We start from the raw sequence: 25272 nt of genomic DNA, 5'->3' as shown, positions 1-25272 counted from the left end.
TTGAGACTGAGTAATATTTCCTTGCAGGTGTAGACCACACTGTGTTTATCCATTCATCCATCAGTGGACATGTGTGCTGCTTCCACCTTTCAGTGACCGTGAATAATACAGCTATTAAAATCTCTCTCCAAGACCACACTTTCAGTCCTTTTAGATATATACCCAGAAATGGAATTGCTGGATATGGTTAATTCCGTTTTTAAGCTTTTGAGGAACTGTCGCTGTCGTACTGTTTGACAGCGGCCTCATCATTTAGTGTTCTCGCCAGTAATGCACAAGGGTTCCAGTTTCTCCACATCCTTGTCAACATCTGTTACCTTGTTGGTTTTATCTTTTTATATGATAGCCATCCGAATGGGCGGAGGTGGTATCTCATTGTGGTTTGATTTTCATTTCCCAAATAATTTGTGATATTGGGCATATGTTCACATGCTTGTTGGCTATCTGCATTATTTTCTTTGGAGAAATGTCTGTTCCAGTCCTGTGCCCATTTTAAAAATCAGGTCATTTGCTTTTTGTTGTTGAGTTGGAGGAGTTCTTTACATATTCTGGATCCTTATCAGGTATAAATTTGTACGTATTTTCTCCCATGTGCGAGGTTGCCTCTTCACTCTGTGGTATCCTTTGATGCACATAAGCTTTTAATTTTTGTATAGACCAATATTTCTACTTTTGTTGCCTGTGCTTTTGGTGTCTCCAAATGGGTTTATTTTTTTATTTTTTTATTTTTTTTTTGAGACAGAGTCTGACTCTGTCACCCAGGCTGGAGCGCAGTGGCACAATCTAAGCTCACTGCAGCCTCCACCTCCTGGATTCAAGTGATTCTTCTGCCTCAGCCTCCCAAGTAGCTGGGATTACAGGCACATGCCACCACACCTGGCTAGTTTTTGTATTTTTAGTAGAGACGGGGTTTCACCATGTTGATCAGGCTGGTCTCAAACTCCTGACCTCATGATCCACCCACCTCAGCCTCCCAAAGTACTAGGATTACAAGCATGAGCCACCATGTCCGGCCAGGTTTTTTTTTTTTTTTAAATAATTTCTATCTCTTCACGAATATTCTCTATTTGATGAGTCTGCCTGCATCCTGTCTTTTTAATTATTTAAACATGGTTCTTTGAATGTATGCGTAAGGGCTGCTCTAAAGACTGTGTGCTAAGTTCAGTATCTGGGACCCCTCCAGAGCAGTCTCCACTGTCTCCCTCACCCTGCCCCGTGTGCACTGCACATGAGCTAGTTTCTTTACACCTCTTATAACTTTTCACTGAAAACTGGATCTTTGAAATAATAAACTGTAACAATTCTGCTCACCGATACTCCCACTCCCCAGAGGCCTGCGGGTGTCACTTAATTGTGTGGGTACCTGGCTGAACTATTAATGATTCTCTGAAGTCTATTCCCCTATGGTGTGCAGCTGCCAGCCCCACTCAGCTTTTCCCCTTATTTTCATATGTTAGTCTAACTTGCTAGGGATCACCCGTGGGACGGCACAAGTCACTTAGTGACCAGAGGCTGTGCTTAAACCCCCATAGCCCATAAAGTTTCACCCTTGACCATGGATTGTGTGGCTTGGAGACTCCTTTTGCAGGTCAGGGAGTAAGGGTTGAAGGTGGGGTCTGAATAAGGGGGCAGCTCAAGAGTGTTCTTCAGGGAGCTAGAGTTATTCTATATCCCGTCTGTGGTGGTGCTCACAAAAATCTGTGTATGTGTACAAACTCACAAAACTGTATACCAGAAAAAGTGAATTTTACTGTGTGCAAAAAAAATAAATAACCAAGATTTGCTATTAGAAAAATATCCCCCCCTTTTTTTTTGAGATGAGTCTCGCTGTTGTTGCCCAGGCTAGAGTACAGTGGCGCGATCTCAGCTCACTGCAACCTCCACCTTTTGAGTTCCAGCAATTCTCCTGCCTCAGACTCCTGAGTAGCTGGGATTACAGGCACCCACCATCACGCCCAGTTAATTTTTGTATTTTTAGTAGAGATGGGGTTTCACCATGCTGGCCAGGCTGGTCTCGAACTCCTGACCTCAAGTGATTCCTCACCTCAGCCTCCCAAAGTGCTAGAACTGCAGGCGTGAGGCACCGCGCCCAGCCAAAAATACACTTCTTTATATCTGTACTGCTCTTATACCGCTGGATTCCATTTGATTACTTGAGTTCTTGGAAGTTCACTGCTTCCTAGTTAGCAGAGAGATAGAAAATAAAAGCTTTCTTATACCATTGGTCGCTGAGGATAATTTCTCAGAATACAGTAAAAATTAAACTTAAAAAATTATCATTCTAATAGTTAATAATATGATGCCGTCAAGCTTTTATATCTGATCAGGAGACATTTCTTCGGGATGAGGCTTTGAGTCTTTTCAAGTAAAAACTCTGTTGGCCAGTTGCAGTGGCTCACGCCTGTAATCCCAGCACTTTGGGAAGCCAAGGCCGGTGGATCACTTGTGATCAGGAGTTCAAGACCAGCCTGGCCATCACGGTGAAACCCGGTCTCTACTAAAAATACAAAAATTAGCCAGGCATGGTGGCACACACCTGCAATCCCAGCTTCTCCGGAGGCTGAGGCGGGAGAATTGTTTGAACCTGGGAGGCGGAGGTTGCAGTGAGCAGAGATCATGCCACTTCACTCTAGCCTGGGAGACAGAGCGAGACTCTGTTTCAAAAATAAAAAACAAAAAAACCCCAAACTTTGGATTTATTTAATTGTTGCTGACATGCCTCACAGGCCTGAAGACACTATGACTTAAAGATCAGGGGGAAACCAAACCAATGTAAACAAAAGCAGAGACGGCAAAAATCAGGCCTGACAGAAGGAGCTGCGTGGCCAGGCGCTCTGCCCTCTAAGTCCCCAGGGACACTTAACCACACAGCAGCCAAGGCAGAAAGTGACAGAACATCCCAGCGATTCCCTCTTCCTGTGACAGCTGCCATTTTAATTTCAAGTCAGGTCTAAGGCAATCACTCTTTTAAAAACCTTTATAACAGATGAGCTCTTGTGTAACTCCGAACACCTATGTTAACTACATTCATCTGTCTTACTTTTGCTTTTAGTCTTCAGAGTAAAGGTAAAAAGAAGCAAACAAACAAACAAAAAACAAGTAAAAAGAACAAGACAAAAAAGAGGAAAATCAACTCAATTCAAGTTTTTAAGCTGAGATCCACTCTCTTCTTCCTCTTATAAAAGTCACCCTCTTTCAGGCTGGTGTGGTGGCTCATGCCTGTAATCTTAGCACTTTGGGAGGCTGGGGAGGGTGGATCACTTGGAGTCTGGAGGTCAAGACCAGCCTGACCAACAGAGTGAAACCTCGTCTCTGTTAAAAATACAAAAATTGGCCAGGCACAGTGGCTCACACCTGTAATCCCAGCACTTTGGGAGGCCGAGGTGGGTGGATCATGAGGTCAGGAGTTCAAGACCAGCCTGGCCAAGATGGAGAAACCCTGTCTCTACTAAAAATACAAAAATTAGCCGGGCATGGTGGTGAGCACCTGTAATCACATCTACTCAGGAGGCTGAGGCAGGAGAATGACTTGAACATGGGAGGTGGAGGTTGCAGTGAGCCAAGATCGTGCCATTCAGCCTGGGGGATAGAACGATACTCCATCTCAAAAAATAAAAAATAAAAAAGTCACCCTCTTTCTCTTGATGACCACTAGTTTTTCTGCCTTGTCCAAATAGCCTAGTCTCAGAAAACCCTTTTTATCTGCTATATCCGTCCTAAAGAAGTAAAAAGACATTTTCTTTCTTCTTTTAAGGCATTCGACTTGCAAATTAACCAAATCTTAACACCTATCATTCCATTGTGATGTGGCACTGTGCACGTCTATACTGGCATGGTGTGCAGGAGAGCTCTGGGACTCAACTCAGTTGGAACTACCTGGCAGCCAGGACATGCTGATGTCCTGAAAACTGTCCCCCGGCAATTCTCACTGGGAGCAATACTGACTATTGAGTGAAGGTGTTCACCACACCTCTTTCTTCCCCCACAGAGAAAATGAAGATGCACTCATGGGAGGCATGTCTTCACTTCCTAAGGAAGTAATACTGCAGAGAGGAACGTCACGATTACTCCTCTCGGTATAACTGCAGGAGAAAGACATGAGATGATGAAGAAAGGAAGGTGAGCATGAACAGAAGAGCATTCCTCATAAGGATGACAAGCGTAAAGAGGAAACTTGAAAAACCAGCTTTCTGAGTTCTGAGCATTCCAGGAAAGTCTATGAGTAACACAGGTTCTAAACCAAAGGCTAGGCAAAAACATGGTCGCGCATGATTCTAGATTCCTTTCAGCTTATCAAGGTACTTGGTTTTCAATTAAGTTTAAGGCCTTAGTCCTGTTGAAAACAGATTCAATTCAGTCTGAATTTCAGCCTCGATGCCCAAAGGAAGACAGATGCCGTTTTACTCCAGGCCCAGGCTTAGGAGAGACTCTCTCAATGGTCATCAGAAGTACTTATTCTCATGTGGCACTGGATGAGCAGGTGTGGGGGTGGGGGGGGCTGCTTTCGTGGGGGGACCCACTTTGTTCAAGATTTTCTTAAATTAAGTGCCACAAGCACCAAAACAGTTACCCAAAATAACCTTCTGATTAACGCCATGAGGACATCCTGGCAGCGTCCGGCAGAAGTAACTGAGGGAGCCAGTACTTTTTCAAAGCGCTCTCCCATTTAGTGAACACTGGTGAAATACACCGTGATACTACACAGATAAGTGCCCTGGAAGCACTGGCTACGGGAGTCATTCTTTCCATCATCTTCATCACTGTTACTCAAAATACTAGCTGAGGCCTACTGCACATGGTTCCACCGTTCACGGCTTTGAATTTAACAACTTGAACTCCGTGCCTTTCTGAAATTTTAACGGATAATCATAACACCAGAAGTGTTACTTTAATTGATTTAACAATATGCTAAAGTCCCCTTCCCTTCCATTGCTCTCTAAATAATACTGAGTCTGAGATCCTGCCAATTTCAGATCAGATTATAGTCTGTTAAGATCCAGTGTGGCAGTGAAAGCAGACACTTGCTGGATGCCTGTAATACTGCAGAATGAACCTTTTTCAATGACCACTACACATCAGTTTGTGTGGGTGTCTTTCCAAAAGCCATGATCCCAAGTCTCTGCCTTAAAAATGAGTCCGATATTTTCAGTGTAAAAATAATATTGGCTGAGCATGGTGGCTCATGCCTGTAATCCCAGCACTTTGGGAGGGAGGCCAAGGCAGGAGGATTGCTTCAGTTCAGGAGTTCAAGACCAGCCTGGACAACATAGTGAGATCCCGTCTCTATAAAACATTAAAAAAATTAGCTAGGTGTGGTGGTGCATGCCAGTAGTCTCAGGTCCAGGTACTAGGCAGGCTGAGGTGGGAGGATTGCTTGAGCTGGGGAAGTCAAGACTGCCATGAACCCTGATGGCACCTCTCACTCCAGCCTGGATGACAGAGTGAGATCCTATCTCAAAACTACTAATAATAATATGTGTGCATAAAAAATTGGTAAATACAGAAAACAAGAAAGTAAAACAAGAAAAAATGCTACTGGCCCAGTACTGCAAAATCACCATAGTTAACATTTTGGTGTACTCGTTTTATCAGTTGGACTAGGCACTACTTATATGAGCCAATTGAGAGGGCACTGCCGAATTAAATAAAATATAAAAGTCAAAATAAAATGAATTAAAATAAAATAGTTTTTTTTTGTTTTTTTTTTTTTGAGATCGAATTTCACTCTTGTTGCCCAGGCTGGACTGTGAGATCTCGGCTTACCGCAACCTCTACCTCCCGGGTTCAAGTGATTCTCTTGCCTCAATCTCCAGAGTAGCTGGGATTACAGGCATGTACCACCAGGCTCAGCTAATTTTGTATTTTTAGTAGAGATGGGGTTTCTCCATGTTGATCAGGCTGGTCTTGAACTCCCAACCTCAGGTGATTTGCCCGCCTTGGCCTTCCAAAGTGTTGGAATTACAGGGATGAGACACTGCACCCAGCCAATAGTTATTTTTTAAAAAGAAAGTTTTCCATTATTACATAAGTAATCTATGCTCATTGAAGAAAAAAATTAACATACAGGTAACCAAAAAGAAGGGGCAAAAATCACATGTAAGCCCACCTCCTAGGGATAGTTATTGCTTATAGTAAGTGCAGCATTCTTTTCTCAGGTACATATATACATACGTGTGCCTTGCTTTTACAAAAATGGGGCCATAAACACATAATGTTTTGTAACCTGCTAATTTTTACTTGATATACATCTAACGCCATCATTTTAAATGGCTGCATAGTGTTCTATGCTATGGAAACACTATCAATTATTTAATCAGTAACTTATTAGAATGTTTCTGGGGATGTTTTATTCAATTATTAGGTCCATAAATCTTGTGCAGTCTAATAATAATTAAACTTTTTTTTTTAACGTTTTCCTTCAAGTTTAATTTTTTTTTGACTGAACAGCTATAATGAGACAAAGTTTATTCCAAACCACTTAACCACTTTAAATTTTAATGACACATTTGTGAATTAGCCAGAGATTGATTTTAGAAACAACATTTCGAGAAAAGAATGACTATTTAGTAATTCCTCTTTGTAAGGAAATGAAAATAGCTTTTTGATTGCTATTATTAAGAACCAAATTGAACAGATACTCAGAATGTTCCCTGCTGGATATATAGTTATTGGGAGTTCATGGGTTTCACAGACTCTACGTATATTGGAAGGCTCATCCAGGGTTGAGATCAGCTCCCTGTGTCCTCTGGATAGGGAAGACACGTCTGTCTTATCTGTGTACAGCCACCATGTTCATTGGGCTTCATATGTTCTGAAAATAGACACAGATGTAGAAAATAACAGTGCATGCAGCCTCACGTCTGAGAGGTCAGTTTTTTGAAACATAATGAGGTTGAAAGATTAAAAGACTGAATAGTAACATCAGTATCTTATGAATAGGCAAACTAGAATTTGGGTCAAACTGTCCTCACCAGCCTTTTCTCACCTCAAGCAATTTTTAACACTCTGCAAACATGTAATTAACTATGTTATAAAAGCCAAGGGTTCTACAGATCCCCCCATCTTTTTTTGAGACAGAATCTTGCTCTGTCGCCCAGGCTGGAGTGCAGTGGTGCGATCTTGGCTCACTGCAACCTCCACCTCCTGGTTCCAGCAATTCTCCTGCCTCAGCTTCTGGATTAGATGGGATTACAGGCGTGTGCCACCTAATTTTTGTATTTTTGGTAGAGACGGGGCTTCACCATGTTGGTCAGGCTGGTCTCAAACTCCTGACCCCAAGTGATCCACCTGCCTTGGCCTCCCAAAGTGCTGGGATTACAGGCGTGAGCCACCGCGCCCAGCCAGATCTCATTTTCAAGTGCTGAAATATTAGGGTCACGATTCCCTGGCTAAGGTAGGGCGGGTCTTTTTCAGACATGACAGTGCATTAGTTGTGTGACCGTTTTTATTTTTATCTTTATTATTATTTTTAGAAATCTAGCTCCTGCAGGAAGTGTGACACTCTTTAAAGAGCACTGGCAAAACATGTCCTCAGAGGGCACTTCATTATGATCACAAAAAGGTTTTATTGTCCTCAATGCTATACAATGTATAACAAATAGACACTCGGCAGCCTGAGTTTTCAACCAGAGACATGTCTGTCAATCGAAAGCACAAAGGAAAATATACAAAAGGGCACAGGTATAACTACATTCAGATGAATTTCTATTACGTGCAAACAAAGTGGGGTGAAGAGAGAGCAGAGAGATGAATAGGGGACTCCTAGGAGTAACTGTTTTGACTGGGAAAGATAAGAATGGCCACCTTCCTGGCTCTAGAGAACTCATTACAGAGAAGGCAGAGCACTCACCGTGGCCTTAGCCGTTCCAATGGAGTAATTAGAATTTATTTGTATTAAGTGCATCCTATGTGTGTCACTGGGCTATCTGTTGTAGATACAAAAAATGCTGAGATAAAATGTGTCCCTCTCCTCCATCTCTAGTGGAGGGCGGACACACAGATAACACATTCCACTGTGCTTAGATTCGTTAGGGCCTTCTACGTGGCTTCCTGCTCCTAGGCTGTAGTGGGTAGGGTCTAACTTTCCCTCCAGCTCCCTCTCTTCTGAAATGGGCCCTGTGAAGACAGGGATCGACCTGGCCACAGTCTGTGATGTAAAGTACTCATGAGCCAACATCAAGTTCCTCACTGCCCCATGCAGGCTACGCACTACCTCTGCGCAGATTCCCTTCAGGTGGCTGTGACGTCAGGTGGAGAGGAGACAGTCTATCTAGTAACGCTGATAACATGCAGTAGATCCATCTGCTAACACAATCTTATTATTCTCACATTATCTCAAGTGAGCGTCATTTGAGAACACTGTCTTAGCTCAGAAAAGTAATTACAAAATTTTCCTGGTTAATTATTAATCTTCTCTAAGTGAGAAAAGGAAATCCAGAGCAAAGTCAGGGCTGGAAGGGACTCTGAGAGGTCATTTATCTCCTGACTTCAGAGATTACATTGAAAACACTGAAAACAAATATAATCCCAGGTTTAGATGACTTCAGGAAAAAGGGTTACATTTTCTGGCATCCAGATTCCCCATTTTATGATACCTTCCTCCTTTGCCTCTCATCCGGCAGACCGCAAACGTCAGGGTGCACCAGAATCACTTGGGAGGCTTTTTTAACACAGACTGCCAGGCCCCACCCCATGGTTTCTGGATCAGCAGGGCCTCAGTGGAGCCTGAGAATCTGCATTTCTCACATGTTCCCAGCCGGAGCTAATGCTGAAGGAACCAGGCCTCCACTGCGAGCACCTCTGTTCCAGCCTAACGCTTGCCGGACCTGACTCTTTTATTCCCGATGGAAACAGATACCAGTGGGTCACCATCCTTTGGCGCAGAGACACACATACACCTGAAGAACAATTCAAGAGTCTCCCCATCATTTGCTCCCTCTTCCAGGCTAAATAATAGAAGTTCTCCACTCTCTTATCATAGGTACCACCTTCCAACCTTCAATTTTTTTTTTTGAGGTTCTTTGTGGAGCCCCCTCCAAGTCTCTTTTCATAGTGGAGCCACGAACGAGACCCGAGAACCTTAGAGACTGGCTGAGGTTGGGCATGGAGGGAGGGAGTGACTCACAGAACTATGCAGAAGGGGGTGACTCACAGAACTATGCAGGCCACTCATGTTATTACTCTCCAGTACCCACGCCTGCCTATCAGCCCTTCTTCTGATTCATGTACTTCTAACTCCTTTACGAGCTGCAGTAATGCTCAGTAGATCTTCATAACGCCTTCCTTCTGAGAAGCTGAAGGCATTTCCCTAACTAATATGACAGTTGACTCAATACCCTAAACCAGGGCGGGATTAAGTAAACTGCTGAATTGCAAACCAGTTCGGGAAGGGAGAATCTGGAACTCGAGATTTCTATCTAAGCACCCTTTCATGGAGAAAGATGCTTTGATACTTACTGGACTTCATAACAAGTTTACCCTCTCCACATAATAATAATAATAGTTTCAGGTGCAAGTGAAAGTGGGAAGCGTCTCCTCTTTGCAGGAGGATTGCAATGGAGAACTCGAGTTGGGGGCAAGGCTTCTGGGGTCAGTCTTGTTATCTGTCCCCATCAGTTCCCAGGTATGGGAGGGAAAGGGACGGCACAGCTGTGTGTCCTAATCGTCTTTGGCAAAAGCCCAGAGGAGCTGAGTGCTGAAGTATCCTCAACCCACCCCACTCATCTTGTTTCCCTTTTCTTCGTTTGCACATATTTTCTGCCAGTGTCGTTACTGAATGTCAGGGGCCCAGTTTCTGTGTCCTAACTCGTAGCACGTGGGTTGGGCCTACGCTTTCCTTGCCCACTGCATGTGCTGTGAGGTACTTAACACATGCTAAAATAATGACAGCAGTCCCCGTACTCCCGAGAAATCAGCATTCCTCCTGGGGGCCAGATCCCACTATGGTACACTTGTGTTTAAGATGGGCGGAGGCCGAAGGCCTCCCTCCACTCACTGATCCTTCTACTTTAGATCAACAGCTGGAACTCAGGGAACACAGCCTCTTCCGACAAGATTTCCTTTAGAGAGAGAACATTCTGGGGATGTGATCGATCACTGAGTATCCCAGGCTCCAGGCCGAAAGGCAACCTGTTACATAGCGCAGTTCCCATTTAGCCATGCAGGCAAGGGACCCATTAAAACCTTGTGAGTGAAGGGGTCCCAGAGAAAAGGGACCCTTTCTCTGCGTCCCTGAGAAACCCCTTAAAGCTTCTGAGCAGAAGGCTATCCTCTAGGCAGAAAGTAACAGTGAAATAAATCTGCAACTGGCAGCGTTTCTGTGAGAGCCGCTGGTTCTGTAACTATTTTAAGAGGTGGAGGACTAGGATGAGAGCACAGGCAGATGGAAAGAGAGGCCCCAACAGGGCTGCAGGGGAGACGTGTGGTCACCTGAGGCGTGGGGACAGCAGTGCAAGGGCCGTCAGGCTCCGCTCCTGGACTCCTCCTGCAGCTACAAGGCTGCCCTGTTTCTTGGCACCTGGGCCCCCCGTGTGTGACTCTCCATAGAGCTAGTCATGATGTCACCCAAGGTCATAACCGGTCACGGCCAGCATCACTCCACCAGGCACACGGGGTAGAAGCGACGAAGAGAATCGCAGCATCGGCAAACGCGAGGAATCCCGGCACGGACACTTACGTAATGAAAGCCATCTCGGCTCTCAGCCACCGCTGTCACTCTCACAGCACGTAAATCATTAAAACAAACATGCGCATTTTAGCGACGTGTCATAAAGCACATGCTTCCTAGTAGTAGAAAAACCTATAGAAACGTCTGTGAAATTAAACAATGGATAAATTCGAATCAGCTTTTCTCTTTTGCAGGACTAAAAACTACCATAGGTCAAGTGAATACTGGCTTGAAAACTAATACCAAACTACAGTGTACCTTCAAAAACGCTCCACTGAGATTCTGATGGTGCCTTATTAACAGTTAAAAGAATAACAGCAATAAGTCAGAATTTTTTGGATAAAAGTATATATTATGAAGGATTACTGGAACAAAACCCCTTTCACTGCTGAAGATGACATTAGAAGCTTCTGTTATAATTATAATTCATCCGGACAGCAAATTTCTCTTCAGCTCAATAAAGACTAAATATGAAAAAGTTTCTTTCTAAAAATAGCCCAAGAACTCAGTATTACTTTCCTTTCTTACATTCTTTCTCTACTAAATGGAACACTGAAACATTTCCTTTCATTGTTGACACTTTATGTCATTTGCATTTAAAATCAGACAATACATAATAACAAAGAAGTCTTTAAATCTTTTCAAAATGGGAAAATGGCATTCATAATACTTACTGAAGGCCTGCCTCCTTCCTCACTCTAGAGCTGACAAGCACAGATAGCTGGTAAGCACCTACTGTATCGCCTAGGAGAATTGTTTCATGAACATCAATACTCCTAGAGCTGATACATTTACTTTCTAATTAATGAAGAAATTCCCGCCTGGTTCCCTGCTGTAAGCAATGTTTGGCATGAAGTCAGTCCACAGTGAAAACACACTTCTAAATGAGCAAGGTGATTCAAGTGTAATTTAAAATATTTGACATCAAAATCTTTGGTTTTCTTCAGTACAAATTTAAGTTGGCAATAACATGTTAGATGAACAGCAGTTAAGGTTACAGAATCCCATGGCCTTTAGTTACTTTTGATAACTAACTCAGTCTAAAAGAGGATGCTTTAAATTATTCTCTAAAACCTTCCTCCTAATTTTAAAAAGTACTTCTCTTTAGGCATATGCGGATTTATCTTTTAAGCACAAAATTCTCCTTAAAAAAATTTTTTTAAATGTCCATTTATATCGTCAAGAAAATTATTTTGACACTCCATTATTTCTACAGCATAAACTTGTAGCACAGAGTACAACAGGAATTAACTTTTAACATTTTTTTCTCAAGAGTTAGGTTACCATAGTAGAAAATAAGGCTCAATGACACAATACAATGTTTCTGTATTTATAGAAACCATGTCCATTAAGCAAATATTTTAACATAAAATAATAATCTACAGATTGCTTTTGCAAAAATAAGAATCGCAAACTTTTTCTTGGGAAAATTGAATAAGATAGATTTATTGCAGTAGGAGACATTTAAAGAAAAATCTTTTGCCACCTTTCTTAGCTTTCTCTAAAGTACGGACCTCAAAGCTTACAGTTTCCCCAAGAGGTAAACATTACTATGACAGTAACACTAGGAAGATTTAAGAAGGAGAAAAGAACAAAGAGAAGTCTTAAAATTCCACCCAGTACTTACAAGTAGTTTCAAAGAAAACTGAGCCACAGTTCTTCAGAAGACTGCTCTCCTGATCATACACACAATCTGAAATCTAAAATAGATACCCTATCACATTAGACTGAGAAGTCACATTTCAGCTTGCTAACTTCTACTTTTACAACTCATAGAACTAACGCTGGCTAAAATTAACCGCAGCCGAGCGGCAGGCAGGAACACGCTGATTTGCATCATGTGTGCCGGGATTTATTCACTAGGACAACATCGGTGTCCTCTTAATGGGAAATGTGGCCAAGGGGCGTGCCCTGGTGAACAATACATAGCATCGTGATTATGCTAATTACTGAATTCAGTCCAATAATGCTAACTTCTTTTAAGTTGTTTTTGCAAGTACTGACAAAGAGAAGGAGTAAGCTTTTTCCCAACAGGCATTCACTTGATTTTTAAGCACACTCAAATCAGACCAAATTTTGGCAACAAGGTGGCAGTGCTTGTGTGCTCTTCATAAGCAAAAGCAGAGCAAAAGGACATTCTGTCCTATTATTTAAACAGCGTGATTAGATGCAGCACTACGTGAAATTAAATAGACACAGAATACACATATCGGTAAGTCTATCCACCAGAACCTTGAAATAAAAGCTTTTTCATTCTCTATCATGAACTGATTGCAGGGACTTGCTTTCTGCCTCCGCTTCCTGCACCTCCCGAGGAGTCGCTATGAAGACACAGGTTCAGTAAAAAGTCACAACCAAGCATAAATATCTTAAACATTTGCAAAGGCATTGTCCTTGGCAAGAAGCATTTTAAGGTGCATTTAACTGCTTGGCTAGAAAAATTGTCCTCTACAAAGCATGTTGGAGCTCAAGTTAACAGGTAAAGACCCCAAGCATACAGCTGATAACTTAAAAGAATATCAGAACGTGAAATTTTCTCTTGAAAATATAAGTACAACTTACAACGAAGACACAGAACCACTTAGTATCTACTTAAGATGATTCAGACTAGTTTGCTTTGCTCTTACCGGACACTCTATTGAAGATATCAAAGCACTTTACAAACATCCAGTCAAATCTCCAAGCATCTTTGGGAGACATAATTTTCCTCTTTTTTTTTTGCCACAGATGAGTGAAAGACAGGGTAATTCAATTTCAATGCAACCAACCCTGGATGACCCTCCTGAACCCTCTATAACATTTTCTGTATTATATACTTATCTATAATCCTTTAGACCTTTTCAGAGCCATTTGTTTTCCTAATTTAAAAATGTCATATGTTAGTTTGGACTACAGGAGATTCACTCTACTTAACACCCACTCTACTTAACGCCAGGCCTGAGCTCCAGGGGCTTAGAAAGCACTCCTTAATTCTCTCTTGCAGGCAGGTATCCTGCAACACGGATCCCTAGAACATGGCGATGCCCTCAGGAGGCACTGTCCATCTGCAGCCTGCTGCCCAAAGCGCAAACCGGTTGATCTTCATTGGCGTGAGTTGGAAATCGCCAGCACAATCTCCCTCCTGTTGTTTATAAACACTGCTGGCTGCCGGTCTGAGATTGCATCCCTTCGGCCTAACCTAAGGCTCTGTGCCAGCACCTGCCCCACCTCTGCAAGAGGATGGCTGGTGTGCCCTCCCCATCATGCCAATCCAGAGTCACAGGAGGCAGGCATTCCCACTCTGTGCTGAAAGGAGAGAAGTCAGCACTCATCAAAGATGGCCAGCCACTAATAAACAGAATTATTCTTAACAATCCACCGCAAACTCACTCCAGAACTCTTTTTTTTTTTTTTTTTTTTTTTTTGAGACGGAGTTTCGCTCTTGTTACCCAGGCTGGAGTGCAATGGCGCGATCTCGGCTCACTGCAACCTCCGCCTCCTGGGCTCAGGCAATTCTCCTGCCTCAGCCTCCTGAGTAGCTGGGATTACAGGCACGTGCCACCATGCCCAGCTAATTTTTTGCACCTTTAGTAGAGACGGGGTTTCACCATGTTGACCAGGATGGTCTCGATCTCTCGACCTCGTGATCCACCCCCCTCGGCCTCCCAAAGTGCTGGGATTACAGGCTTGAGCCACCGTGCCCGGCCTCCAGAACTCTTAATGTCAAAAAAGACCTTGTGAGGCTATTTTTGACACAATATTCTTATCCTATTATGTCATAGTTCAGTAGAAAAGTCTCTAAGCCAAAATATTATTTCTGCCCTAAACCAGAAAGAAAAAGCAAATATACCAAGTGCATTTCTGTATCAGAGTTTGTATTGGTGAGGGGCAACCTGATGTATGATGGATCCTACATCCATTAGTCGGAAGGCGGGGGCCCCTGAGCAATGCTCAGGTTCCTTACATGTCAGATGTGCCTAGGATGACTCTGCTGGTTCAACAGCAGCCACACCTGTCCCAAAATGCAAGAACCAAAGCATTCCAAAGAAAACAGTGTCTCCTCCAACTTACATGAGTCATTCTGCTGATTCCTTTTCATTAGTGAAACTACTTGGAGTCAACAATGCTTTTGTTCCAGGTATACTTATGACAACAGAGAAAAATCTGTACCTTTAAAAGCAGAGTCAATTCTTCCCATTTGTTCTCATGAATTTTTGGTGGTAGGGGAGGAGGGACAGGGAAGGTGGTAACTCTATGGGATCTTTAGTTCAACAAATCCCTGAAACTAAAGAAAATGACTGTTTTTATGAATCTACACTAATAAATTAACCCCGATACCAACCTTCTATGAGCAGCTATGTGTATAATTTAAAATTTTCTAGTAGCTGTTTATAGAAAGGAATAAAGAGGTAAAATTAATTTTAATAATATATTTAATGCAGTAGATCCAAGATATGATCATTTTAATGTGTAATAATCATAAAAACTATTAGTGGGATATCTTACATTCTTTTGTTTGTACTGCCCCAAGCCTGTGCCTATTTGACAATTAGTACATTCCTATCTGGACAATCCACATTTCAAGTGCTCAGGACCCACATGTGCCTGGTGACTATCAGAGTGGAAAGCCTGAGTGTACAAATACCTTCCTGACAACAGCTTTTCTACAACATATATTAATATGTTTGTGAGCATGTGCACACTCATATACACTCAATAAACATCAACTAAGACACTGGGCATAGAGGATGAAAAAAGCCTAGTTTTTATCCTCAAGGAGCTAAAAGTTTAGACACTTGGCATTCTTTTTTTGTTTTAGGTCTCACTCTGTCACCCCAGGCTGGAGTGCAGTTGCACAATCACGGCTGACTGCAGCCTCGACCTCCTTAGCTCAAGCAACCCTCCCACCTCAGCCTCCTGAGTAGCTGGGACTACAGGCATGTGCCAGCACACCTGGCTAATTTTTAAAATTTTTTGTAGAGACAGGGTCTCACCATGTTACCCAGGCCAGTCTTGAACTCCTGGGCTCAAGTGATTCTTCTGCCTCAGCCTCCCAAAGTGCTGAGATCACAGGCATGAACCACTGTGCCTGGTTTCTTGACATTCTTAACCTCTGAAATAATAGCAAAATAGACTGTGTTTTCTGTGTGTATTCTTCTGGGGAGATAACTTTCTTCATCACTTTATTAAAGGAGTCTGTGTCTCAAAAAGGTTAAGAGCCAGGAGAATAGACAAGCAGCAGATGCTGGGAGAAATGGAGAGCTACAGAAGAGGAAGGAACTGAGACAGATAAAGAAAAGGGGGACCGGGCGCGGTAGCTCACGCCTGTAATCCCAGCACTTTGGGAGGCCGAGGCGGGTGGATCACGAGGTCAACAGATCGAGACCATCCTGGTCAACATGGTGAAACCCCGTCTCTACTAAAAATACAGAAAATTAGCTGGGCATGGTGGCACGTGCCTGTAATCCCAGCTACTCAGGAGGCTGAGGCAGGAGAATTGCCTGAACCCAGGAGGCGGAGGTTGCGGTGAGCCGAGATCGTGCCATTGCACTCCAGCCTGGGTAACAAGAGGGAAACTCCGTCTCAAAAAAAAAAAAAAAACGGTGGTGGTGGGGGGGAAGAAAGGACTAAAAGGAAGAAAAATAAACCAAAAAGAAAGAAGAAGAATTGCATTGCTAGACTTGAAATTTTAGTTATAAAATCATATAATAGGCTGGGCATGGAGGCTCACACCAGCTCCAGCTCTTTGGGAGGCCGAAGGGGGTGGATCTCGAAGTCAGGAGCTTGCGACCAGCCTGTCCAACATGGTGAAAACCGTCTCTACTAAAAAGACAAAAAATTAGCCGGCATGGTGGCATGTGTTTGTAAGCCCAGCTGCTCAGGAGGTTGAGGCAGGAGAACTGCTTACACCCGGGAGGTGGAGGTTGCAGTGAGCCGAGACGATACCATTGTACTCCAGTCTGGGCAACAGAGGAAGACTCCATCTCAGTAAATAAATACATAAATAAATAGCGCACCCGCCGCACGTACTAAGGAGGGCGCACAGTCCGCCGCGCTCGCTTGGCTGCCCCGCGTCTAGCTAGCCCAGCGTCCACCACACCTCTGCCAAGGCTTCAACAGACCACACCAAAATGCCATCTCGAATGGAACATGCCATGGAAATTGTGATGTTTACATTTCACAAATTTGCTGGGAATAAAGGCTACTTAACAAAGGAGGACCTGAGATTACTCATGGAAAAGGGGTTCCCTGGATTTTTGGAAAATCAAAAAGACCCTCTGGCCGTGAACAACATAATGAAGGACCCGGAGCAGTGCAGAGATGGCAAAGTGGGCTTCCAGAGCTTCTTTTCCCTAATTGCGGGCTTCACCATTGCACACAAGACTATTTCGTAGTACACATAAAGCAGAAGGGAAAGAAGTAGGCAGAAACGAGCAATTCCCCAGGCCCTCATAAGAGCTGTCCTAAAGGGTCGCTTCAGGAATCCGCCCCACAGCTTCCCCCATGAGCAGATCAGGACACTTAGCAAGTGTACACATAAAATCTAACTCCCATTTGACGAGCAGAGAAAGAAAAGTTAAATGCCAGACAGGCTTTTGATTTTTATATTGTTTGCATCTCCTTGCCCTCAATAAATAAAGTTCTTTTTCAGTTCTGAATAAATAAATAAAATCATATGATACAAATTGGCATGTTCCAATTACTATGCCAGGTGCTGGGGACAGATACAGAGATGAAAGACAAGCTGTCTGTGTCCAAGGAGTTCACATTTAGCGACAGGAACAGACTCATCCAGGCAGATGCAATACCTGGATAAGTATGAAGACGCAGTTTATGTGCAATGTGCTATGGCTGCAGTGGGGAGAGGAGGAAGGGGTGCCACACAGTGGGATACAGTGTATTTCCTTTTCTTTTTTTTTTTTGAGATGATATCTCGCTGTGTCACCTAGGCTGGAGTGCGGTGGCACAATCTCAGCTCACTGCAATCTCCATCTCCCAGGCTCAAGGGATCCTCCCACCTTAGCCTCCCAAGTAGCTGGGGCATGCACCACCACAACTGGTTAATTTTTATATTTTTTGTAGAGATGGTGTTTTGCTATGTCACCCTGGCCAGTCTCAAGCTCCTGGGCTCAAGCAATCTACCCGCCTCAGCCTCCCAAAGTGCTGGGATTACAAGTGTGGAGCCACCATGCCTGGTCCCTCATTTCCTAAATGAAGGTTATTTTCTGATTAAATTTTAAATCTATGTCCTGGAATAACTCAAGACTGTGAATTTTAGTTTGGATAGTTCATGGAGAAATCCGGTATTCTAAAATATTTTAAAGTGACATCTGGAAATAGCTGTGAAGTTTCTATTCTGAGCTATTTATCATCAAATGGAACCTAGCTATTTGCTCCAGCTACTTAAGGTGGAGGCAGGAGGATCACTTGAGGTCAGGAATTCAAGATCAGCCTGGCTAACATGGTGAAACTCTGTCTCTACAAAAAAAAACTAGTCAGGCATGGTGGCACGCACCTGTAGTCCCAGCTACTTGGGAGGCTGAGGCATGAGAATCAATTGAACCTGGGAGGCAGAGGTCGCAGTGAGCTGAGATCATGCCAGCACTCCAGCCTGGGTGACAGAGTAAGACTTTATCTCAAAGAAAAAAAGCCATCAAACAATGAACATGGAAGAAAAAAACCCTATCAACTCATTAAGAATTCTCTGTATTTTATTTATTTATTTATTTAGAGACAAAGTCTCACTCTGTCACAGTGTGATCTTGGCTCACCGCAACCTCCACCTCTTGAATAGCTGGGATTACAGGCGCCTACCACCACGCCTCGCTGATTTTTGTATTTTTAGTCGAGACAGGGTTTCGCCATGTTGACCAGGCTGGTCTCTTAAGCAGTCCACCTGCCTTGGCCTCCCAAAGCACTGGGATAACAGGCAAGAGCTGCTGTGCCTGCCCCACGTTAGGAATTCTTTGGATTGTAGCTGTGGACTCAGAAAGACCTGGGTTCAAAATGCAGCCCACCACCTACTAGCTGTCTGACCTCAAACAAGTCAGCTGACCTCTGACTCGGCTTCCTAGTCTGTAAAATGGGGATAATGATGCTGACATCAAGGGTCGGTATTGGAAGGAAGTGAGATGTATATGGCACAGGCACACAAGAGTCTCAATAAATGACTGGAGCCATTATGCCCACAGCAGGTCTAGCACCAGTGTGTACTTGCTGAAGATCAATTTGGGATATTTACTGAGTGTGGATTAAAGGCTCCCTGTTTTTACAGCATGAAGCTTCTTCAAAAAATAAAATGTTGAAAGGAACTTCAAATGGTTGTTAAGTATTTCAGGAAAACTAGGGTCTGTAAATTCCTTTGGAAAACTCTGTAGCTGTGCCAGCCTGTTTAATTTTCTCCATGATATGGCCTCACGTCCCCAGACAGAGGTTAGCACAGGATTTACGGACACTGACTGAAGAACACAGGCAAATCGCGTGTCTGGGCAGATCACTGCTGTAAAGTCCCCTATTCCGTCCTTACCCTAAGGAGTCCCTTCCTGCACTCTGGGCTTGGCCAGCAGGATAACAGCAAACATAACGCTGAGCCCCGGCACGTGGGGGCTCTCCCTCTCTTGCAACTTCAAAATGCCCTGCCCTGCCTGGCCGATTGCAGAAGACCACATGGAGTGGGGACGCGCCATCACTGCTGAGTCCCTGCCACAGGTCAGCCCATGGAGCACCTGATGGGTGGGTCAGACCATCCTAAACCACACAGCCCAGCCAGCTGCCAGCTAACTGCAAAAACCAGCCAGGCTCACTCAAGCCAGAACGATGCCAGTGCCCTACAGAACTGTGAGGTACAGAAAGAAATGTTTGTGTTTTTTTTTGTTTTTTGTTTTTTTTTTGAGCCACTAGTATCAGGTGGTTTGTTATGGAGCACAAGCTGACTAACACACATCCCTGAAAAAGGCTGCATGCTCAGGAGGGTTACTCCAGTGTGATCTACAGCAATGCAGTCTTCACAATTCTCAAACAGATTCAACTCACATACATACCAACAGAGAGCTCTAACTCTACAAAGAAGAAATTGTTATCTTTTTCAGCTAAAAAACAAAAAAGATAGATACATAGAAGCAAACTCTTCAAGACAGTTCTTCAAAAAAACCTTGATAAGCAGCTAATTCAGCATAATCTTATTACATAGTTTTTATCAGGATTGTGAGAGTAAAGGCACCACTATGACTGCTGTTGTTTGAATACTTATTTTAACATAGTTAATATTTAAAATTATATTGGAATTCTCTTGGGGCTTTCATACTGCTCTACATTCAGAACAACCATTGATTTAACAAACTGATGGTTAAAGCACCATCAGGAAACTAACTCCCAAGCATTTGCAAGATTTGTATGAATGGCAGGATGCCCATGACCACAGCAGAAAGTGGTGTCAATGACAGTTCTGCCCTTAAGAGGCTCATAGGCCAGGTGTGGTGGCTTACGCCTATAATCCCAGCACTTTGGGAGGCCAAGGCAGGCAGATCAAGAGGTCAGGAGATCGAGACCATCCTGGCTAACATGGTGAAATCCCATCTCTACTAAAAATACAAAAAATTAGCTGGGTATGGTGGCAGGTGTCTGTAGTCCTAGCTACTGGGGAGGGAAGCAGGAAAATCACTTGAAACCAGGAGGCAGAGGCTGCAGTGAGCCAAGATGGCACCACTGTACTCCAGCCTGGGTGACAGAGCAAGACTCCATCTCAAAAAAAAAAAAAGGCTAGGTGCAGTGGTTCATGCCTGTAATCCCAGCACTCTGGGAGGCTGAGGCAGGTGGATCAAGAGGTCAGGAGATAAAGACCGGCCTGGCAAACATGGTAAAACCCCCATCTCTACTAAAATACAAAAAATTAGCCAGGCGTGGTAGTGAGCGCCTGTAATCCCAGCTACTTGGGAGGCTGAGGCAGGGGAATCATTTGAACCCAGGAGGGAGAGGTTAGAGAGAGCCAAGATTGCACTGCTACCTACACTCCAGCTTGGTGACAAAGCAAGACTCTGTCTCAAAAAAAAAAAAAAAAAAAAGAGACTCATAATGTGATAAGAGTCATGATACTGTCCATAAGCTTATCATGTAAGGGAGTAATTAGCAAGCATCCCAAAAGTGAAAAGTTCATTCCAATAGGAACACAAGCAAAGAAGAGGCTTCCAGTTGTGTTAATCAAGAAAGGTCGGCCCAGCACAGTGACACATGCCTGTGATCCCAGCACTTTGGGAGGCTGAGGTGGGGGGATCACCTGAGGTCAGGAGTTTGAGACCAGCCTGGTCAACATTGTGAAACCCAGTCTTTACTAAAAATACAAAAAGATTAGCCAGGCATGGTGGCGCCTGCCTGTATTCCCAGCTACTCGGGAGACTGAGGCAGGAGAATCGCTTGAACTGGGAGGCAGAGGCTGCAGTGAGCCAAGATTGCGCCACTGCACTCCAGCCTGGGCAAGAGAGCAAGACTCTGTCAAAAAAAAAAAAAAAAAAAAAAAAAGAAAGAAAGAAAAGAAAAGGCATCTTCAGCTAGGTATAGTAGCAGTAGCTCACACCTATAATGTAATCCCAGCACATTGGGAGGCTGAGGTGAGAGAACTGCTTGAGGCCAGGAGTTCAAGACCAGCCTGGCACCATAGCAAGACCCCATCTCCATTTTTTGAAAAGGCATCTTGAAGGGAGTGGCATTTGTTTTTGTTTGTTTGAGACTGAGTCTCACTCTGTCACCCCAGGTTGGAGTACAGCAGCACAATCTCATCTCACTGCAGGCTCTACCTCCTGCATTCAAGTGATTCTCCTGCTTCAGCCTCCCAAGTAGCTGTGATTACAGGCACCCGCCACCATGCTCGGGTAATTTTTGTACTTTTAGTAGAGACGGGGTTTCACCATGTTGGCCAGGCTGGTCTTGAAGTCCTGACTTCAGGTGATCAGTCCGCCTCTGCCTCCTAAAGTGCTGGGATTACAGCTGTGAGCCACTGCACCTGGCCTGGGAGTGGCATTTGAAAGAAGTTTACTCCTAAGTTCTCAACAGCAGCAGGAGTAGAAAGAACACTAAAGAAGTAACATACAAGCAAAGATGAAGAAAAGGAAAGCTACAATGTTTGTCTAGGGGACAGCTTGGATTGAGATTCCAGCTCCGTCAAGTAATAGCTGCTTTGATAACTAATGTACTTAATTTTTCCAACTCCGCTCTAAAGTATCCAATGAAAGTGGCATCTACAGCAAGGTTCCTGGTTCAAATGCCAGCTTCATCGCTTTGTAGTTGTCTTGGGCAATTACTTTCTCACTGTGCCTTGATTTCATCACTTTTAAAATGGGAATAATAATTACACATCTTATGGGGTTATTCTTAAGACTAAATAAGTTTTTATTTGTAAAGTATGTAGAATAGTACCTGGTGTAAATGTTTTGTTAAATAAACATACGTTTATGCATACACAGCAAACAGATACACAGATATAGATAGGCATGTATGAATGTAGATATATAAATACAGCTTTATTACCAAGCACAGTACCTGGTATGTAGAAGATGCTAAATATATTTAAATGTTTCCCTTCCTCCTCCATTGTCTAGCATTCGCAGAGATCTAGAGCACAAGGTCAGACACATTTCATGCACCCCAACATCTGCCTCCACTCAGTTAAAAGAACACAGGCTATCCTTCCTCTACCTTGATGCTGGAAGCTTCCTCCTTTCTCTTGGGGGCAGCAATTCTGTACTTGCTGATGCAAGATGCGAGGCTTAGCCAGGCACAGTGTCATGCCTATAATCCCAGCACTTTGGTAGGCCAAGGGCATAGGATTGTTTGAGCCCAGGAATTTGAAATCAGCCTGGACAACATAGTGAGACTTTGTCTCTGCAAATAAAAAATAAAATAAAAAGAATTAGCAGGGTACAGTAGTACCCACCTGTAGTCCCAGCTACTTGGGAGGCTGAGGTGGTAGGATCTCTTGAGTACAGGAGTTTGAGGCTACAGTGAGCTACGATTGTGCCACTGCATTCCAGCTTGGGCAACAGAGCGAGAAGCTGTCTCAACAAAACAAAACAAAAAGATGCTAGGCTTGAAACTACTAGAGACAGATACAACACAGCCACTAGCTTCAAAACAAAGGAGTGCTAATATCACCTTATGAATGCGCCTCAAATGGAAAAATAAAGCATAGGCTTATCAAGTGCAACTTTCACTTCTGTAATTTATTACTATCCAAACTAATCTAAAACAAGAAACCCTGAATGCAGTAAGATTTGGGGGAAAAGTCAAACAGCTTTAAAGCCACAGTAATTTGAAAGTTAGGTTAACAAACATCTTACTAATCCCACACTAATTTGGCTTGAAGTAGTTATATATCTAAACTGAAATACTTTAAAATGCAGTTTCATTACTTGAATCAACAGAATGTTAAACTGAGTTTCCTCTGTTTTTAAAAGGAAAGTACTAAGGATAGTTACTGGATTATACTAAAAACAAAAACAAAAAACCCACTAGAAGTGCTTGAAAATATTCTGCTATGTTGAAATAAGTAACATTTTCCTGCAATCTTATATTATTTCTTTGTTTAGAAACCATTTTTTCATAGGTATCACCAAGGTAAACTTCACTCATCACAAACAAAACCTTATTGCCAATCCTGTATTGGATAGAAAGTAAAATAATGAGCTGTGCTAAACTGCTTATCATAAACATCTACTTCTCAGTTTATTTGCTCCAATAATTGGAAAACTATTAAGTATCAGGCAAGGAGCTACTGATTGCCCAAGTCTTTTGATACATAGTAGCAAATACTAATTTTTGTTATTTCAATCTATACTGCTTCACAATCATTCAAGTCTGTTTCAAGAGCTCTTAACAGTCTTTATGTAAAGATTACCCTACTTTTCACTTGAAATTTAAGACTTTCTGAGTAAAATAGGGCTGTAGGAGTCTTTTAATAGAGCCATACTCCTGGGTTCAATCAAACTGAATCACTTGCTAGCTTCGAGACAGTAGGCGAGCTGTTGAGTTCTCTCTGCCCATCTGTAAATGAGGATAGGGATCCATCCACCTTCTAGGACTGTTGCAAAAATGACTTGATGCGCATAAATCACTTAGAACAGAGCTTGGCTTGGATTTTTGAAAAAAAAAATTTTATACATGGATTTTTAAAAATAAAATATAAATATAATATATATGTTTGATATGTAAGCTATATAAAGTAACGATGAAGGAGAATTTCTAGTTAAACTACCTGGCCATGGTAGGTAGAAAATCTGCTCTGGGGCTCTGAGGTTTTAGGTTCCCTTGCTACCTATTTCAGACAGACAGGGAATGTGCAGGGTATGCCTGAAAGGACCTTCAAAATGACAGCCGGGAGCCACCAGCTTCACTGTTAATAATTTCAAGTCTATTCTCAAGGCTCCTGTTTTTTCACTATCAGGTCTCTGAGCATCCGTAAGATACGCTTGAAGGGCAGATGCCCGCAAGTGTGGTAGAAGTCAACACCTGATACCAATTTTCCAAGAGACATGGAAATCAAGAATTTGTTTTCTAATTTTTAAGTTTCGGCTGGGCGCATGGCTCACGCCTGTAATCCCAGCACTTTGGGAGGCTGCGGCGGGCGGATCACGAGGTCAAGAGATGGAGACCATCTCGGCCAAAATGCTGAAACCCCATCTCTACTAAAAAATACAAAAATTAGCTGGGTATGGTGGCATGTGCCTGTAGTCCCAGCTACTCAGGAGGCTGAGGCAGGAGAATTGCCTGAACCTGGGAGGCAGAGGTTGCAGTGAGCCTCCAGCTTGGCGCCTGGTGACAGAACAAGACTTGATCTCAAAAAAAAAAAAAAAAAAAAAAGTTTTGCTGTAAATGGATATGACCCATTTCCAAACAGATAAACTAAGAAGTGGTCACTTTTAGGGTAAGCAGTTCAAAGTTAAGCTCAAATTAAGAGACAAATATTCATAAGAGGATCTAATTGTACTTGACTGTAAGAATCCAGCAGGTGGCTACTTCCAATAGGTCTCTTGATAAACGGACAGGACTGTATCCTTAGGTACCAAGTCTTTCATTTAAAAAGTACTAAAAAAAAAAAAAAATAGTTTGTTTTCAAAGCAGCTGTGATAAGCAAAAAACAAACAAAAACCCACCAAAAACCATAAAACCAAACACAGAAGGATCAACAACTCAGCTCTCAGAACTATAATAGCCCAATAATTATAATAATTCAAGAGACCATTCTGAGAAACACCAGAGACCAGTTCCTTTATAATACAGGGGCATGGTTCACAAAAGGGGAGTAGGCAAACAGTACCGGGATAGCCATGGTTGATTGCAGACTGTGAAATAATAGACAATTATCCATTTTAGACATTAATGCTTACATTGTAAGAGTTGGTTTCTTCTTTTTGACATTATATCCTTGCCTTTCCAATTGCCAGGACAGGGTGCATTTCCCACTTCTTTGACTCAGATCCGTTTTTTAAAAATGCTCATTAAGAATGACTGAAAATTATCCCTTCTGTTTCCCAAACTAAGAAACTTTTATATAAACCACGTTGAAAGGAAGAGCTCTGGATAGATCCAGATTTCTTTAAGGCAAAAAAAGAAAACAAACCCTTTTTCTTTCTTTTTTG

At 42.9% G+C, this 25272-nt stretch overlaps 2 protein-coding genes across 5 annotated transcripts in view; one reads left to right on the top strand and one right to left on the bottom strand.

Annotated features, from left to right (window-relative positions):
- The window catches only part of SLC20A2 (solute carrier family 20 member 2), a 120783-nt gene that overhangs the window by 66681 nt on the left and 28830 nt on the right, over positions 1-25272 (bottom strand). The window contains exon 1 of one of the 4 annotated variants that reach the window (XM_039463342.2): positions 12294-12857. The exons of the other annotated variants lie outside the window; for them this stretch is intronic. The gene's annotated coding sequence lies outside the window, so the exon portion shown is untranslated. Of the gene's footprint in view, positions 1-12293; positions 12858-25272 lie in introns of those variants that run through there. 4 annotated transcript variants of the gene reach the window in all.
- On the top strand, positions 16777-17040 carry LOC101044362 (protein S100-A10-like). The gene has a single exon (XM_039463351.2). It carries the CDS (start codon positions 16777-16779, stop codon positions 17038-17040), a length of 264 nt encoding a protein of 87 aa, XP_039319285.2.

This window comes from Saimiri boliviensis, chromosome 13 (assembly GCF_048565385.1).
Source record: "Saimiri boliviensis isolate mSaiBol1 chromosome 13, mSaiBol1.pri, whole genome shotgun sequence".
Lineage (NCBI taxonomy): Eukaryota > Metazoa > Chordata > Mammalia > Primates > Cebidae > Saimiri > Saimiri boliviensis.
Note: the sequence above shows the minus strand (reverse complement) of the source record. Positions and strands in the feature narration are given on the sequence as shown.

Excerpts from the sequence above, each read along its gene's own strand:
- LOC101044362 (XM_039463351.2), top strand. The coding sequence starts at position 16,777 with ATGCCATCTCGAATGGAACATGCCATGGAAATTGTGATGTTTACATTT.